At 45.6% G+C, this 18,561-nt stretch overlaps 1 protein-coding gene across 4 annotated transcripts in view; it reads left to right on the top strand.

The window, feature by feature from the left end:
- Window positions 1-18,561, top strand: part of LOC116399150 (zinc finger protein 516) — a 46,626-nt gene that overhangs the window by 20,597 nt on the left and 7,468 nt on the right. For 2 of the 4 annotated variants that reach the window (XM_031876071.1, XM_031876073.1), the window contains exons 2-4: window positions 5,840-8,139; window positions 11,100-12,467; window positions 15,887-15,991. In XM_031876071.1, coding sequence (XP_031731931.1) covers window positions 6,396-8,139; window positions 11,100-12,467; window positions 15,887-15,991 — 3,217 coding nt within the window. In that variant the 5' untranslated portion in view covers window positions 5,840-6,395. Of the gene's footprint in view, window positions 1-66; window positions 8,140-11,099; window positions 12,468-15,886; window positions 15,992-18,210; window positions 18,282-18,561 lie in introns of those variants that run through there. The other 2 variants (XM_031876074.1, XM_031876072.1) reach the window with 2 other exon arrangements.

Raw genomic sequence — 18,561 nt, 5'->3', positions numbered from 1 at the left:
TTTAAGGGATGGGGTGGGGGGGGGGGGGGGGGGGGGGGGGGGAATGGGGGGGGGGGGGGGGGCAGGGATGGAATTGGGGATAGGATGGGAATTGGAGACCCCAACAATGCAACCAAAACCCCCCACTGCTCTTCCTGCTTATGAGCATGACCTGCTCTGACAGACCAGGGACGGATGCGGACTAGAGGGACACTAGACCAAAACTACAACATAACTCAGTCCAAACTGCGCACAAAAAGGTTGTAGAGCAAACCTAAACTGCTCCTAGATTAGATCATTAATTGGGGTCAATTATGAGTCAATTTAGACAGGAGTCACATCAACTACAGCCAAACTAAATTTCCTCACAATGGGGATACTTATATTGTGTGTTGTTTGCGAAAACACGTGTATACTTGGGTTTTCTTTCCACCTAGAGTCAATCAAAAATAACTCAAAAGAGCACTACTAAGCCAGACTAGACCCAAATCAGTCATACGCCAAAACTAGAGTCAAAACTGGAGTTACAATCGAGTCAGAATAGAATGAAGAAAAGAGCCAAACTTGAGTAAAACTTAATAACCTGCCAGTCCAGACACAATCTGGAGTCAGAACAGACCTAAATCAGGCAGTGTCGAGTACGAAAATGACTTAAACAAACATCTGGACCACAACCATCTGCATTTAGTCTCTGAAGGATTTCCCCATCTAGCTTGGATGCAGACACAAGTGCATACATGGCCAGATGTGGTTATGTGCAAGTATGTGAGCAATGCAAGTGAATCCTGGATTGAGCACATACATTTTTACAGTGCAGTGATATCAATGTAGGAATAAGAAGAAGAGACTAACTCGTCTATGTGTTGATAAACTGAATCTACAGTACTTAACAGCAGTTGAAGCAGAACGCTGTCTGTCAACCGCTAAGTTTTCAAAAAGCTTCTTCTGTGCTCCACAGCTGACGCTTTCTCACCCTAATAATGTCCTAAAGCTCCACTGCGTATGTTTTGCAAACAGCCTGTGTGTGTGTGTGTGTGTGTGTGTGTGTGTGTGTGTGTGCGTGTGTGTGCATCCAGCTATGCTTTACCCCTCTCTCACTTCATCGTAGAGCTTGCAGTAGACCTCTTTGTCTGCCGATTTAGAGCAGGGTGTGAGGTGAAGAGCAGTCTGTTCATAATGGATTATTGATTGGTCTGAGAATACACTGGTTCTGTACTGTGTGTTTGTGTGTGTGTTTGTGTGTGAGTGTATATGTGTGTGTGTTTAAAACTCCATACCATCCCCTCTGTCCCACTCTGAGCCCTGAATGTCTCCACTTTATGAGCAACCGAACAGAGGATGGCAAGGTTTTTTTGTAAAGTGCTCCCTGTATGTTATGCTCTGTGAGCAGTGTGTGTGTGTGTGTGTGTGTGTGTGTGAGCAGCTCTCTGTACAGGCCGTTAAGCTCTCAATGCTGCCTGTATGAAACAGTGTCAAAAGCCCACAGTGTGCACATATAGACTTTCAAACGATGTGTGTGGACAACATTAAAAGCCCCCTCTGTTTTGCTTCTTGATTCCTCAGTTCCCCTGCATGTATGCGTGAGCGCGCGTGCACGTGTGTGTGCATTTAAACAAGAGGTCCACTCTTTATTTTCTCCCCCCGCTGTGTATTTTTTCTTAACCTCTAATGCTCGTCTCTGTGCTGCTGTGTGGGAGGGAAGCAGAGCCCATCACGGCTGAAGGATGTCCCACACGAGAACGACCCGCAGTCATTATCAGTGATAAGGTGACAGCGTGAGTGAGTCAGTGTGTTATGAAAGCCCATCTCCACACCCTTGGGTGCAGGAGATGTGTGCCATGGCTGCCTCTGAGATGATTGCTATGATGAAGGTGCTTCCTGGCTGGATGACAGTGTTTTCTATCACAGAGGAGCACAAAAAAAAAGAAAAGAGGCTGAGCACCTTCTGCTAAAGCTTTGTTTGACTCTTTAAAAAAAAATGCTCTTTAAATAGTAGACTGCACTCGTTTTGTTTTGTAACCAAATTTGAATACTTTTTTTCATATTAGTGCACCAAATGTGTTCTGCCAGCTGGATGTGTGGCCTCTAGATGGAGCAAATGAGCAGATTTCAATAGTGAACGGCACATGAAAAGCCAAACAGACCACATAGTTTAGAACTGGAGTTGAGTTGTTTCACGGAGAGTGTCAGAAAGATCTATAATAAATATTACGGGTTTCTAGTCATTGTACTGCTCTGTATTTTTCACAGCGTCATAGTAGTATTGATATTAAATGCAGTTTTTAAGCTGAAATTCAGCCTTTGTGACAGACCTAATGTGTGAAAACAATAACAAAACAGAAAAACATTAAAACTGCAGGCAGGTTTCAAGACTCACTCCATATGTGAACCTCAGGAGTCTCAAAAACAGAAATAGCCGGGCTGCTCTGAAAAGGATGTGTGTATGGATGGGAAAATAAGAGTGGATTTCGTCCTCTTGCCGGACCTCAGCTGCCACGGTTCAGCGTTCAGAGAGCTAAACAGCAGAGGTTGAGCATGCAAGGAAGGAGGGGAGAAAGAAAAAAAGAACACTTTGTTTTTGTTCGACACAGCAGTCATTATCAGCTGAGTGTAGGCCTCCACTCACTCCCTGTGACTCATGGTGGGGCTGCTTAAGTGTCCATTAATGGCACGTCTGATATCAGACCAATGACGTTCCCATTGAGGGTTGGAGTGGTCTGAAGTATTTAAAGGTGATCATTTTCCTGCAGGACAAAAAAAGACAGTGACTCCAAAGGGTTTCCATCAGAATACAGCATTTAACTATAACACACTACAGCTACACCCTATGTCCAGTCTTACTAATCTGTGTGTGTGTGTGTGTGTGTGTGTGTGTGTGTGTGTGTGTGTGTGTGTGTGTGAGAGAGGTTTATTAGCTGGAGGATATCAATGACAATTTACAAAGTGGACTGTTCTTGCTAGCTTCAGGAAGACACTTTATCCAGTTACTGAACCATGTTGGCCTTTCAGAAAGCTTTGATGCCTCTCTTCTCTTTTCTGATGACTTCGATGATTGCTAATATTTCCGTCTCTCCTGGACAGTTTCTCCTTCCATAAGCCAATTTGTCATTTTTCTCCTCCCCTTTTGCCTGTATAGCCAGGAGCCTGCATTGTTTCCCTTCTGGGGGCTAATCTCATTGCATTTCAATTTGCACATGCGACTGTCTGGTGGATGACAGGCTTACTGTTGAATCCCCCCCTGCCACCGCTGACCCCCAATTAGCGAGGCCATTTAACAGGAAATAAGATTATTATCCTCTGTTTTTAGCGGCAGAACTGGAAGAAACCACTAAGTATTAATGAGCAACATTAGGATGTGGAGACAGAGAGATGGAACAGATGGAGGGAAAAGCCAGTGGATGGATAGATGGGGTTGGACGGATTTGTGTTATTTATTTTTTTGACTTATGTCCATCATCACCCGATTGTCCACCACGCCGTGTGCTGGATGTAATTCCCTTAAGCTCTGTTGTTCCTCGTTTAAGTGGTACGTCACAATCATCAATCTTCTTTTATCTTTAATCTGTCTAATAAAGCCATAAGCTCATAAATTCAGATAATTCACTTGGTCAGATGTTTTTCTACTTTATAAACAGCTTGTGGGTATCTTATATAACCGAGGCACCTGAATCAATCCCACCAAACACTACACCTGCGCAGACATGATGAATGTGAGCTGTATATTACACTAAGAATCAAAATGGTGTTAAAATAATTAAAACTAAAAACTGCACACTGCTGTGCCGTCTCATGTGATTGCACAAGGCACACAGATGACAATGATAACAATGTTGATTCTATTGCGTGCAATAAACATTGTAATACTTTTAAAAACAAGACTAAAAGAGTCTACTGTATGCTAGCAGCTCTGTGAGGCTGTACTTAGGCACAGTGGTGCTTTGAGCTAGATGTTAAAGCCAGCACGTGAACATGCTCACAATTACAATTCCAACATGTGACGTTAATGTCCATGCCAAATTTCATGGCAATCCATCCAAATAGTTGAGACTTTTCACTCAAAACCATAAATGTGAACCTTGTCGTGGCGCTGGAGGATAAGTCAGGGATCGTTATTCATCCTGTGGGACATATGAATGTCCTGCCAAATTGTATGCCTATCCATCAAGTGTATGTAAAGTGCAAACTTTAAACTGATGGTGACACTAGAGGAAAAGCCAGGGGGAATCACCAAAGTCATCAGGATTCATCCTCATTGTGGATTTTAAGGTAATCCATCAAGTAGTTCAGTCTGGTCCAAAGTGGTGGCCCAACTGACCGACAGAACGTCGCTGCCACAGATGTGAAAGTCTAAGAGTTTTCAAATGCAATGTAATGGCTGAGACAGCATTGTACTCGCTAGCTGGGAGCCTAAATGATAAGCACTCCAGGAGGAAGCATGGTGAACCATTGGGGGCGCAGTGATTTCAATAGCATAAATCCTTCTAGATAGATCGGTGGCTCTGGCGCAGGGTAGTCATTTTGAGTCAGTGCGAGAGTTTAAGACATATGATTGTTCTTGTGCTAACTTCCCTGCTCCACCACCTTATCCTCTTATGATTATGATCAATTATCCACTTATAATTAGAGCCTGGCAGTAACTCAGCTTATGGGCCCTGGCACTTTATATAATAGCCTGTAATAATGCTGTCAGTCACATTTCATACGGTCCACACTTTCAGGCTCTAGCATCTGCTGAAAGCAATACTCCAGTCAGAAATATGTCATTGTAATCAACAACGCTGTAACAGAAAGGGGGCTTTTGTAATGATATTATCGATGAGCTGAGAAAGAGAAAAGAATGAAGACGTGATTAAACTTGGGTGATTCTTGTGAGAAGATTGGGACTTTGCAGCAAGAAATAATACACATAAACTGTTGGTGAAAATATGCAAGTTATTCCACCCACTGAAGGAAATTTATGAAGTATGAAATTAGTCAACACCGTGTTTCTGTTTAACTCTCTACCCGACCCTGTTCAACTCTAGTTTGAGAAATAGAGCAAAGCAAACTGTCTGAAGAGCCACTTCCTGTTGTGTACTTAAGATCCCTGTCATGTGACAGTGTCAGTTGAGGCGGGTGGTTGAGGCCAGTATGGGGAGGGAATATGGTGGCACTGCTGATCTTGCTGATGTGAACACAGCCCAACCCCACCACCCCCAACCCCCGCCCACGCACGCTGATTGTGCAAAGTGTCAACTCAGCCAGTGTGGCGTCAGAGCCCCCAAGCCCTGCGTGAATCATGCACAACCAGGACACACACACACACACATACACGTGCATGGTGGTGGTGCACAGTGTCAGCCAGAGATACATTGTGGACATGATAACACCCCATCAGCCCTCGATTTATACTGATGTAAATCTTTTTTAGGTCAATTTGAACTCGTTTACGTTGCAATGGATTTGGAGGTTTAGGAAGGAGTAGTTGGAGTTGAAGGAGTTGATTATCAAACTCATTGATTTTGTATATGAAGTGAATCTAAAAACATTTTCATTTTTAATCATAAGTTGCTTATGTGTTAGGATTTGCAATTTTACTCCAAAAGCACAACTGTACATGTTTCTAAAGACGTCATGGATTGTATTTTATTTCTGTTTAAGTCTATGTGATGATCCCCAACACCAGGTTCTACTTTTTAATTCATAGCTTACTACACAAACAAATGCAGATCTCCCTTATGACACATGCAGTCCACCTCCATGCTGTAGCTAGCTGAGCTGAATGTGTCTGAAAACTGAACGCGCCTTTGAATTTTTGCTTTACTCACATGTTCTTTGTCTCTTTTCTCACCTTCCTCCCCACTTTGTCTCTTTCTATCAGGTGAATGATATGGAGTACGTGCAGGCCGCGCTATAGAGAGCTCCCTGTTACATGACCTGGATGCTGCTAATGTGCGTAAAAACTGAAGAGAAGATAATAAAATGAAGGACAGAAGTGTGGTGAAAAAGTAACACTGATGAAAAGACCCTTCGAAACCTCCGTCAACCGACACAATGACGACCTGGAATTAAGTGAAAACTCTCCCTTTATTTGGACAAAGACTCATTTAGCATGAAAAAGAGTTTACATTTTACCTCTTGTGACTAAATAAATGATACAGCTGCATGTGCCAGTGGCACTCAGATAGTTTGCGCCACTGATTCATTGACAGTGCTAGATGAAGATGGATAGATGGTGTTGCATCCAGTAACCGGAGAGTGCTAAATGAGCTGCTGTGTAAGCAGCTTGATTTCTGGATGATTGACGGCAGATAGCATTTTAACTGACCAACAAAGGCACGCCAGACATCCCTAGATGTGCAACTGCAGATAGCAGTAGTTTGGGGTTTTATTGAGCTTGCGTAAGGCCAGGTAGAAGGGGTAGTTCAGTTCGTACAATGAATCGTAGAGACAGTGTGGAGGTGATGGAGACCCAGGCGGGAGGGAAGGAGAAGCTGGTTGAAGACCAGGTCCAAAACGAGGTTGACGGTGAGGACGACAAAATCCCTGGGGCTTACGACTGCAACGTCTGCGGACGCAGCTTCCCGTTCCTCAGCTCCTTGTCGCAGCATATGAGACGCCACACTGGTGCGCGCCCTTACAAATGCCCTTACTGCGACCACAGGGCCTCTCAGAAGGGCAACCTCAAAGTTCACATCCGCAGCCACAAACTGGGCACGCTCTCTAGCCACCACTCCAATGAGGATGAGGAGGGTGTTGCTGAGGAGGAGGAGATGAGCGTTTCAGAGGGTCTCGACGGAGGTACGAGTCCAACTAAGAGCAGCTCAGCCTGTAACCGGATGATCAACGGGGACAGTGGCGAGGAGAGTCGGAGGAAAGTGCCTGGGAGGAGCCTGAAAAGAGAGAAGCTTGTGACCGACCAGAGGCCTTACTGTTGCCGCCTGTGCGGCTACGAGGCCCATCGAGAAGACCAGCTCCTCAGCCATATTGAAAAGGTCCACATAACAGCAGACACAGAGGAGGAGGCCACTGTTAAGGAAGAGGTTATGCCCGAGCCTGATGTCACCCAACCCCAGGGTGACGGGACCTTCCCCTGTGAGACCTGCGGCCAGGTCTTTACCCAGGCCTGGTTTCTTAAGTCACACATGAAGAAACATGCAGGGATCCTGGACCACTGCTGTCGTATTTGTGGAAGGCGGTTCCGGGAAGCTTGGTTCCTCAAATCGCACATGAAAACCCACAACACCAAATCCAGGTCACGGTCAAAAGTAGATTCCGCTGAGCATCCGGCCACCATTAACGACGTAGCCCAGGATCCGGAAATTGCCACTTGCTCCATAACATCCATCTATCAAATGTGTTCCAAATGTGGGAACCTGTTCCCCAACAGAGATAGTCTGAGGGCCCATGAAAAAATCCACAGTCTCAGCTATGGCAAGAAGTCCCAGAGCCAATGCAGACTCAGTGACGATGAGGACTCACCAGCTGCTAAGAGACGTTTGATTGACTACTTAAACCTCAAGCCTGTTGAAGAAAAGACCCTGAATGAAGAAGAGGAGAGTGAGAAGAAGATGCTAGGTCAAAGAATCCCAGAGCTAGATCCAGTTTGCAGCTACCAGGCCTGGCAATTAGCTACGAAAGGAAGGGTTGTTGAGCCAGTGGAGCCGAGTTACAAGGCCTCCTATGGGGGAGGGAGTATGGGGGAGGAGGCCCTCGCTGGAGCTGCTGTGGTTTTTGAAAAGGAGAGCAGTCGTTATGTCCTGCAAGGTCAAGAGAAACGCAGCTCGGGCCGACGCAGCAGCTCTGGTTTGGGAAGCCACGCTTCTTCAGGGGACCGGACACCAGAGAGCCTCAGCGACTCCGAGTACCGGCCTTCGTCTCGCCAGGACCGACGGCGACCATCGTCCTCCAAGTCCAACGAGTGCTTTGAGTGCGGGAAGGTGTTCCGCAGTCGTCACCAGATGATCGTCCACCAGCGGGTCCACAGGAAGGATGGAGGTCGGGCGTCTGTGGGTGACAAGGACAGAACTACAAGAGACGACCGATGGGGCTCCACCAGTGATCCGGAGTCAGGCTCCCCTAGCCGGCCCAGCACTCCGGGGTACGGAGACTCTCCACCAGCCTCTACCCTGGGAAACCAGGCCTCAGAGATGGGTACCGCAAACTCTGGAGTGATTGCAGGTTGGTCAAAAACTTCTGTCTTGTTTTTATCTTGTTTTATCTTGACATTTAAATGATTATCTATAATTAAATAGATACTGAAGAATTTGATGCGAGTATTAGTCTTTTGGGAATTACAGCTTACTTTACTGTTTGTAATAGGAAAATGTTCCAGCTATGCAAAGAGACAAATGGTATACACCCCAGTTCCCCAAAAGAACCACGCTCTGCAGCATTTGTATTAGCAGAAATAACTGTAGCCCTTTTCAAGCCTCCCACTCGAGGCCCCCTGCCTCTGTCACTCTGTAGTAAACATCTGTTGATGAAATGTGCTTTGTGTAGGTGCAGCTCCTCAGCTCATCAGGCTCTGTGGAGTGGGAGCTGGAGCCACCGTGTGGCAAAATGTCAGAATAACATCTGACTTCAGCTCTTTTATAGAGAGGCTACTCACGGATACTATCGAAATGTGGTCAATAAACTTTAACGGCCACCGAAAAAATTCTGTTTACAACAGTGCAATTATTTTGTATCACAGAGCAATAAAGCGCACGGTTAAGTGGAAGTTTGCGCCTTTCAGTGGCATGTCAGTAGAGGAGAGGGCATTTTTGGAATGCCTATCATTTTTTTCACCTCCACAACCAATAAACACTGCCGAGCAGAAAAAGAAAACCTACCCATGCAAGGGCAAAACACCCATAATCACAGCTGAAATATGTTAAAAGGAAGGATCCCTGTGTAAGCAGCCCGTCAGAGCTCTCTGGCTTTTGTCTTTTTAACTTTCAGACTCACTGAAAAAACACTGTTTGTACAGGTTAGGATAGTGGATGGCTATGAATTGTAGTGATAGCCTCCATTCCTCCCTGTTAGTACAGACATTCAAAAATATCTGCAACATTTCTTCGGGCCTGATCGAGCTGTGTGCTATTTCAGGTCTTCCTGTCTCAGGAAACTCCCCTCACCCCCCCTTATCTGTGCGTGAATATGTCTTTTGCTCTCCTTTTTTATGTCTTTGCCATGAAAATCTGTCTGCATGTTCCCTTTGCTTGTTTTTTTTGATAACAACCAATTATTAGTTATGAAGCATTATAATAGTCCTGTACTCCAGCAGTTAAAGGCGTGGTTAACTTATAATAATACATGTACTGTATATTATTCACTCTCTTCCAACCCACATGCACCCTGGTGTCTGATTTCAGAAATTGCATTTGGGACACAGGATCTTTTCAGCTCAACATATACACTATGTACAAATGTATCAGATACAAAACCTTGCAACATCAAGGGACATTGTAAAATGAGATAGAATCTGATGCATTTCTTTTGATGAAATGTATTTATATTTGTGACAAAGCCAGCCTATGTATACGTTTTAAAGAATTCAGTGTTTACCAGACGAGTATTCTTGTCGAGATGGCTTCTGTCCGTCCGTCCATCCCTTTTTCTCCCTGTCCCCCTCTGACTCTTTCCTAATCTCTAAGGTTACCTCCTGTGACACTTCCACTGTCACTCATCCGCTCTTCTTACCATTGAGCCAGCCAGGCTGGCCGACCGACGTCTGAGGGATTGGTTATTTATAGAGTCACCTCCCGATGGAGAGGGAGGCAGGCAATTGGGAAAGAGACACTCAGAGGACGCTATAGTTGCGAATACTCTGATGTCCCTCACAGCTGTACTTTTTGTGGATGTAGATGATAAGTGACAGTGTGCAGGCACATACCAACTTGATCAACAAATCAGTTCTGATTTAGGATTGGACTTTCTATAGAAGAGCAATAAAATATTTTGAGTGTGAAGCTATTTATGATGAGGTTATTCAATTCTTTGACTTTTTCAATAACAATAACTAAATAACAAAAGACCGATAGTGGCCTGATAAACAGGACACACCAGTCTAACTAGCCGCCCCACTAGGACTGCACAGCACCAGGGCTTCACCTTGGCAGAGTTTGAGCTGTGTGTGTGTTGGCTAGTGCTGCCAACAGGAAGCCAAATGAAAAACAGATGGCATGTTACTGGTGTTATTGTGAACAAGAGGAGTAGTGGAGAGTACCATAATGTGATACTTACAGAGTCTGATCTGTTGGAGTGTGTGCATGTATGTGCGTGTAAGATGATAGAATGACCCAGACTCTGGCTAATTTGAGGGTTTATGTTCAAAACCTCTGGTTTTAAACTTGGGGATTACTTTACATTTAATAACCTTTCACTATGAATACAACTTCTTCTACTACCACAATACCTATTTTTATTTGTATCTTTATTCTCTTAATTCCTGAACTGTAACACTTTGGGAGATTTAAAGTGTTCCAGGGACAACAGTAACATTCACTTGTAAAGAAAGACTGGTCAGACGCCATCTTGTGGGGAATTCACAGAGCTGCACTTCAGAAATCAGGAAGCAATATGAGTAAACAATGAATCCTTTACAATGATTAAACCAACTTAATACTAAGCTTTATAACAGCCCAGTTGTTTAATTTGTCAGACTGTGTTGATTCAACTCTACTGTGCTGTTTAATATCATGGTGTGATTGTCTCGCACCATATGGACCATAATACATTACCAACCATTACCATAGTGATGGATCAACAACTCTCTGAGACATCTGAACATAATAACTATTACAGCATCATTATGAATCATTGAACAAACATCAAATCCTTAAAACGATATCTAATTGATGATGGATATAATTATTCATTGTTTATTCTTCTGTTGATATGTTTATTGTGCTTGTAATAGTAGAAGTAATAGTTTTATTTCAGGATAGGTTGAGGTGAGGAGAGATATGGAAATACTGGCCAATACTGCAGCCTGGTGGCTGTTCAGCAAACCTACATCTGGATGGAACAATATGAATCTGGCACAGTGAGCTGGAGTAATGAACTCCGGTTTATAGCTGGCAGTAGGGAAGAGTATAATGTAGATCATTTTCGTTGCAGTCATTGACCTTTCTGTTGTCTTTCCTTTTTCCCTACAGATGAGAAGCCTTACATCTGCAGCCTTTGTGACTTTGTCGCCTCAGAGTTGCAGGCCTATTTGACTCATGTTCATGTCCAACACCCGGCTGACCCCAGAGACAGACCCAGCCCCATTCCCAGCCCCGGCTCCAGCTCGGACAGAGGCACCCCAAGTGGTTATCCTAAGCTGAAGAGAGCTCTTCTACAGGGGTTGAGCAACTCTGCGTCCCCCCCTGCTTACCTTTCAGCTCGATCCTCCCCGCTCAATCCCGGCCTGACTCCCGTGGATCTGTGTGTGAGGGCTGAGGGCTGCAGGGGCATAGCCACCCTAACCCAGGACAGGAAGAGCCTCCCAAGCCACAAGTGCTCCTTCTGCTCCCACTCCACCCGCTACCCAGAGGTGCTCTGGATGCACCAGACCGTGGCTCACCGCATCAACAGCAGCAGCTCCAATCTGGCTCCTAAATGGGCCCTGAAAAACAGCTCCAAGGGCTCCAGGGATAACTCGTTATCCTCCAGGAGACGCACTGGTCCCCCGCCAGTCCTGGAGGGGAAGGAATGCCCACCGCTGCCTCCACTGATGCGTGCCCAACGTACCCGACCCCCAACCTACTCCAGCGAGGTTCTGAAGAAGAGCAGGCCAGCCAGTCAGGCAGCCATGCCATCATCATCATCCTCCTCTACCCCATCCTCCTCGTTCTCCAGGGGCTCCTCATCCACCTCAGGCACCAAAGCTGGGAAAGTCCCAGTCCGGCCAGGCAGCAGCAGCAATAGCAGCAATAGCAGCAGCAATAGCAGCAGCAGCAGCGTCAGACACACGGAGGACCAGAGTCAACAGTCTCGCTTCAGACCCAAAACGGATATGTACCCTCGGGGAGGCCCATCGTCTTCCTCCAGCTCCATGGAGAAGAGCACTGGCGCCCTCTCATGTTCCTCAGCCCCAAGCCCCAGCTCTGCTACTGCGTCCCGGATTGCTGACCGCTACTTGATGCCCCAAGAGGGCCTTGGCTTCATGCTGTCCAGCAAACACGGCCTAGCAGAGTACAGCCGAGCTCGGGGTTCCCCTCATCAGCCGCTTTCCAACTCCCACGGCCAGGGCCGGGCTAATACGACGAGGCCCAGCACCAACACTCATAGCTCCACAGCAGGACACAACTACGGAGCCTCCCAGGCACACGGGGGCACCCTGGTGAATTCTTCCTCGTCCTCCTCCTCCTTCTCTACATCTTTGCCTTCCGAGGCTCGCGGAGATGTGAAGCAGGAGCCAATCGCGGAGACACCAGAGATGCCAACTGACATCCTCGGCTTCCTCAAAAACTACAACCCCCATGAGCTGGCGTCCCTCTACCACCGCTGGGGTGCAGCCAATGCACTGATGGATCCCACTGGTAGGGAGCAATTACAATTTTTGTTCAATTCGTTGATTTATATACATGTGAAAAATGTGTAGAAAACCCAAATTGTGTGTTTTTTTGTTTAAGTCCTAGTAATACCATCGTTGGGAATAGGAGAAAGTCCTGTTAAATCCCTCGTCATCAGGATCTTTGCTTTGGAGAAAATGCCAAATGTCAGGAGTTGAGGAGAAATGTTTTCCAGTGACTTAGCATTTGGTTTTGAGCTGTCATGAGTAAAATGACCTAAACTCGACAGGCTAAACCAGGAAAAGACACCCGCAGTAGAACATAGATCCAAAACGTATGAGCCATATTCAATTAAGCGTGTGTATTTATCCTCTCTAACACATGCCGACTCCCTCTCTCACACTAACTCGCCATCTGGCAGAAAGTGATTGACGGACACACGTACTGCTCGATTCTGACAAGCTTTTTGAATAATGAAGAGTAGATCCATTAAATGGGCACGCACCCGTGTGCTTTACACGTTTGTGGGATGTGATGTATCTGGGGCAGCATGTGTGTCCGTGCATGTGTGTCCATATGTGCTTGGGTTTTGAGATGCAAAATGAGTGTGTGTGTGTGTGTGTGTGTGTGTGTTTTGCTTTTTCTAATTTCATGTGAGAGACGTGAGAGAACCTTTGCTACTCTCAGGTCTGCGAGGCATGCCTAGTCTCCAGCTCCACTCTCCCAGAAAGCTGTCACAAACTGTTTAGGTCAGGGCTCTGCCTGACGAGAGACTCGCACAGATGCGAATGGAGGGAGGTGAAAACGGAGCGAGAGAGAGGGAAAATAAGAGGCAAAGAGAGAGATGAGACAGAATAATTACCCCACCAGCTGCTTTGGAAATGGTCATTACCGAACACGCGTATTATTTGCCCATTTTCGGTTGTGTCTCTAAGGTCAAGTGGGGCTGTATGGAGCCAGAGGTCAAAGACAACAGCCCCAGAGCAGACGCGTGACATCGCTGTCACCCGTCCAGGCGCATTTCGTCACGATCCGCCTTAGCCCTTTGAGTCACATGCTATAAAGTGACCTTTTTTTGAGCAACTGAGTCTTTCTCCCATTTCTCCCTGTAATATGTGTACGAGTGTGTGTGTGTGTGTGTCTGCTTGTGTTTTCCGTCCAGCTCTGTCTTGTCTTTCATTAGTGCATCAGTGAGAAGGGCTGGCGGCCCAGAGTAGAAGTAGAGTATCCAGAGGCCAGCAGTCGGGCTGCCAGAGACACTCTCTGTCACCTCCTCCGCCTCCCTGTCCTCCCTGTCCTCCCTGTCCTCCCTGTCCTGCTGTGTCCCTCCAATCCCCAGCACTTTCCACACACACAAGCATGCACACAACTGTTGGGCACTGCCCAGGTATATGCCCAGCATTAATGCTGTGGGTGTTGATGATGCCGGGGGTTTGTGTCGTAGGAATCCCCCTCACCGAAAGCACCACCAAACCCCCAGGCCTGTTATCTGTCAGCAGGAGAGGTCACAGGAGTGCACGTGTACGTGTGTGTGTGTTTCTGTGCATGAGTGTGTGTATTGGTAGTGGTCGCAATGACATGAAATGGATCCAACTATCTTTGAACCTAAAACCTTCTTTTCCTCTGTGGCTCCAGCTGCTCTGACCATACTCAGACAATCACACAATCACACACACACACTGACACTGATATTTGGGAGTTATGAGAATCTGATGATGATATATCAGTCAACAATATTTTTTTTACATAGACAATATACAATCTGATCTAACCTAATCTAATACAATCTAATACGGATCCATTTGAATTCAAATGTTTGTTTTTATTCCAAAAAGAAACATTCTGAACGAGACATTTCACAGTTAAAAAAAAATCAACCTGGATGTGCTCTCTAGTGGACAAATTATGTAATGACACAACTTTGCGTTTTTTGATAACAGTATATCTTCAACAAGCTGATATCGGCTGATATATATGGGCCTGCTGATGTATTGGTTTAGCTCTATTCAAAAAATTGAAATAAAGTTTTGCATTTAATTTGTTTACCTGCAATTAGCATAAATATGTTCTTGTTAGGCATTATAGCATTGAAACAAGAAGTGCAAGGTGTGCCCAGGTGTACAGTTACTTTGAGGAGGTTTTGATATCACATGAGTGTCATGATATTAATTTAAAATGCAGTTAGTTCATCTCAGGTAGAATAACTTCAGTGAATTGTTGCAATAATACTGGATGGTAAATGCATCCAGTTTGCATTGTTGTATCCGCTATGAACACTGGAGAGCAAGCTTCAAGAACATTCAAAGGCTTGCATGAACACTGAGAGGGCAAGAAAGTAAAGCAACTTAACAACGATGTAATCTTTTCCCCGCCTCCACTAGGAGACCGACTGAGAGAAAAACATTTCGGATTTCTCGTTTACACGTGTCATGTCTGGTGACAGGATTTACGAGATTTGAAGTCATCAAAATTCAACAAGTTTCTTTTGCCATTTATTAAGGCCATTAACATGTAAATCGGACTTGTGCATGTAATGGCGGTGTCATTGTGTCATTATGAGTGTGTGTGTATGTGTGTGTGTGTGTGTGTGTGTGTGTGTGTGTGTAGCCAGTCCATGCCTCACTTTCCTCCCTCGGACCAAACACACGCATATACAACTCTTAAAACACACACACACACACACACACCTGACATGTGACACACGGGCAGCGGAGCGGGCACATCACAGCCGGGGCGTTTTAATTGCCTGTAATTTATGCGGTGTGTGTGTGTGTGTGTCTGGCTGTCAGCCTCTGAGATGATGCTGTGTGACAGCTGCAGTCCAGCCCCTGGAGCTAGCCGCTCATAATGACACATTAGACATACTAATGATGTCTGCATGCGCGAGTCCACTACTGACGCTACCCACCTCCACCGCTGCAGCCAGGCTCTGAGCTTATACACGTACACCCACTCACTTTCTGCCCATTACTGACCTTTACGCCGTCATTCAATCTGAAAGCGTCTTCCGCCTCGGAATAAACTGTTGCTGATGTCCACCTTTTTCTAAGGTGGACATCCTCGAAGAAAAAGTCACATGTGAAATATCACACAGGAATACAAAGCACACACTAGCATTTAAATGTGAACATGTACCTTTTCTTTACATTTTCCGTAAAATATTGGCAAAATATGATCTTCTAAAATAGAAATGGGTGTAGCCAGAACGAAATACTGATACGGAACAATATTTAAAGGTTGCTTTAACTCACCAGTGTTTAAAGAATAGACTGCATTTGATCCATATCTGTTTTGACCACTGTTATAATGAACCTGTGATTGAACTGTACTGAGATTTGCTCTGTGGTATCTTGCTTAATCGTATGTTTCTCTGTGTGTGTGTGTGTGTGTGTGTGTGTGTGTGTGTGTGTGTGTGTGTGTGTGTGTGTGTGTGTGTGTGTCATCAGGGATGCTGAGGTCTCTGATGCGGCAGGGACAGTATTTCTGCCATGAGTGTGGGAAGAGTTTCAGTCAGCCCAGCCACCTGCGTACACATATGAGATCCCATACAGGTAAATACAGCCACAAGACGGTGACACACAAACACAGCCACAGGAACACAGATTACATACGTACGCGTACTTCCAGAGGCTCGGTGGAATTAATGGAAACACCTGACAGAAATGCGTTCTAAATCACAACTTTAAACCCTTGTGCTTTGGTGAAATCGGCCTTACCTCCTCATTTTTGGGATCACATAGACTCCCCCTGCTGTATGTAAATAATCATAATAATAATTGCAAAATCAAGCAATTCCCTTTGATGTTTTCTTTCCTTTACTTCTCACCTTATTAAAACCCAATATGTAGAAAGGTATTTAAGCAGCAACCCACAAAATGAGCGTGCACATATGACTAAGGTGACAAAACACAATCATGTCAGCATGAATCATGTCTTCAAGCAAATTCTCTGCAAATTAGGAGAAGCCATGACGTATCAAGTATGATGAAACAATGTTAGGTATGTTTGTTTTTGTGCTAATATAGGGCCCTGGGTCTCCAAACAGACCAATTGAGTCCTTTAACATTAGTTTTCAATGTCAACACATGCAGTAACACCCCCCCCCCCACCCCCCCCAAACAGCAAGAGTCACAAAAACTGTAGAATTATGTAAAAGGGCAGGGTATGACAGACATAGACGAACAACCTCAGCGAACAAGAAACAGCAATGACAATTTAGCATACCGTACGTAAGAACAGTCCTGTGGAGCATCCTCCACTATTATTCATGTCTCACTAGATGTTCCCACTTCTTTGGCCACTCCTTCAACAGTCATTCCCGCGCCACCTGTGCACGCACATCATCATCCCCCTGGCCGCTATTCATTCACCCAGAAACACTCACATGAGATATAGAGAATATATGCATGGGGATTCACATTCTCGACGATATTTCATCGTCCGACTCTCCATACGTCCACTGCGTCCCCTGCATTCTCCAAAATAAATCAAAACAGATCTTTTTTTGTTCAGTTGAGTGTGACAGCCAGTCTGTGAGTCCCTTCACCCGCCCTGGGCTGGGCAGCTGTCTCTATTTTTTAAACTGAAACATGATTTGCTCCGGATACTGACCTGTGACAAATTGTATACATTATTAATCACATGTCAATTAGAGAGATGGAATTGCGCATTCTAATGAAGCAGAACAGCATTTGTCCACGCCAACCTTATGAATCCATTTGCATGCGTCCCGACGCCATTTACGAAACAGCTCGATTTAGACATCCTGCCTTTTCCTCCACTTTCTCCATTTCCTGTTTACTTTTCCTTAGTGCACTTTAATTTCCTCTCCTCTTCTTTTTTCCTCTCATCTCTTGTTTCCTCTTGTCCCACCGTTCCTCCTGTCCTCTTCCTCTTTCATTTCATCTTTTCTCCTCTTCCTCTCCTGTTTCCTGTCATTTATTCTGCTCACCTGTTCTTTCCTCTCCTGTCTCATCTCACCTGTTCTTTTCTACCCACCTATTAGGTCTCTCCACCACTATTTCTCTCCCCTTTTCCTTAATTCTTTCCTCTCATCTCACCTTTTCTCCTCTCGTCTGTCCTTCTCACTTTTGTCTCCTCTCCTCTCCCATTTGTCTACCTTCCTCCCTCTTCAATTCCCCCTTCCTCCTCCTCCTCCTCCTCTTCCCTCTCCCGTGCTGTCATGTCCATCAAGCGGACCCGGCAGTGATCACAGTAGACAATGAGATAAGTAGCTTCTTTATAGAGAGTGTGAATGATATGTGGCACAGCCAGTGATTCTAAGTGACAGAGGCCAAATGGTAAGTGATGCAGCGCTCAGCTTCCCCCCAAGCCCTGCACATACACACACACACACACACGCCCATGCATAGGGTCTGTAAACACTCGCAGAAGCTGTAATTAATGTTGTCACCGACGGTTGTCTTCAGCATGGACGTGCACACGCAGAAAAGGCCAGCCACCCCGAGGCCTCTATTAATATGCGTCATATTAAATCACTGACTTGCCTCCACCAGGTTCCATCAACATCATCGCCGCCATCATCATCATCACCATCACCATCATCACTGCCAGCTCCCCTCTATTAGCAAGGGTGCTGGTGGCAAATGCTAGTGTGTGCGGGGGGGTTAGTGGTGGTGGTGGCGGTGCAAGGAGAAAGAAAAATGCTTGTGTGGATCTGGTAGAGCTTTTAACCGAATGCCCTCCTCCCCTTCCTCCCCTCCACCTCCTTTTCCTCCCCCACCCCCCATCCTCCTTCTCCCGCCAACAGTTGGGTTTGATTTTAACGGACTCCACAGAGGTACTGACGCTCACACCACCGCTTCTGAGGCTCCCAAACAAGTATGTGGCACGATGGCTAACCACTGGGCCCCCTCATCGCTTCTGCATGTTTCGTATTCTTAATGTCTCACCTCCGCATGTGTGTCTGTGTCAATCCCGCACCCCCCATCCTTTTGTGAGCGTTTTGTTTCGTTCTTTTTCATGTGTAACAGTCACATGTGGCACCTGGCATTAACACCTGGCATCCTCATATGCTGCTGGATCACACCTGACATTATTGTGTGTATCCAGTATACACACCGCAGAAGTCTTATTGAAAAAAAGAAAGAAAACTTTTTGG

This window comes from Anarrhichthys ocellatus, unplaced genomic scaffold, assembly GCF_004355925.1.
Source record: "Anarrhichthys ocellatus isolate YVR2014 unplaced genomic scaffold, GSC_Weel_1.0 scaffold103, whole genome shotgun sequence".
NCBI lineage: Eukaryota > Metazoa > Chordata > Actinopteri > Perciformes > Anarhichadidae > Anarrhichthys > Anarrhichthys ocellatus.
The sequence above is the reverse complement of the archived record's forward strand: the minus strand, read 5'-3'. Positions and strand labels throughout refer to the sequence as shown.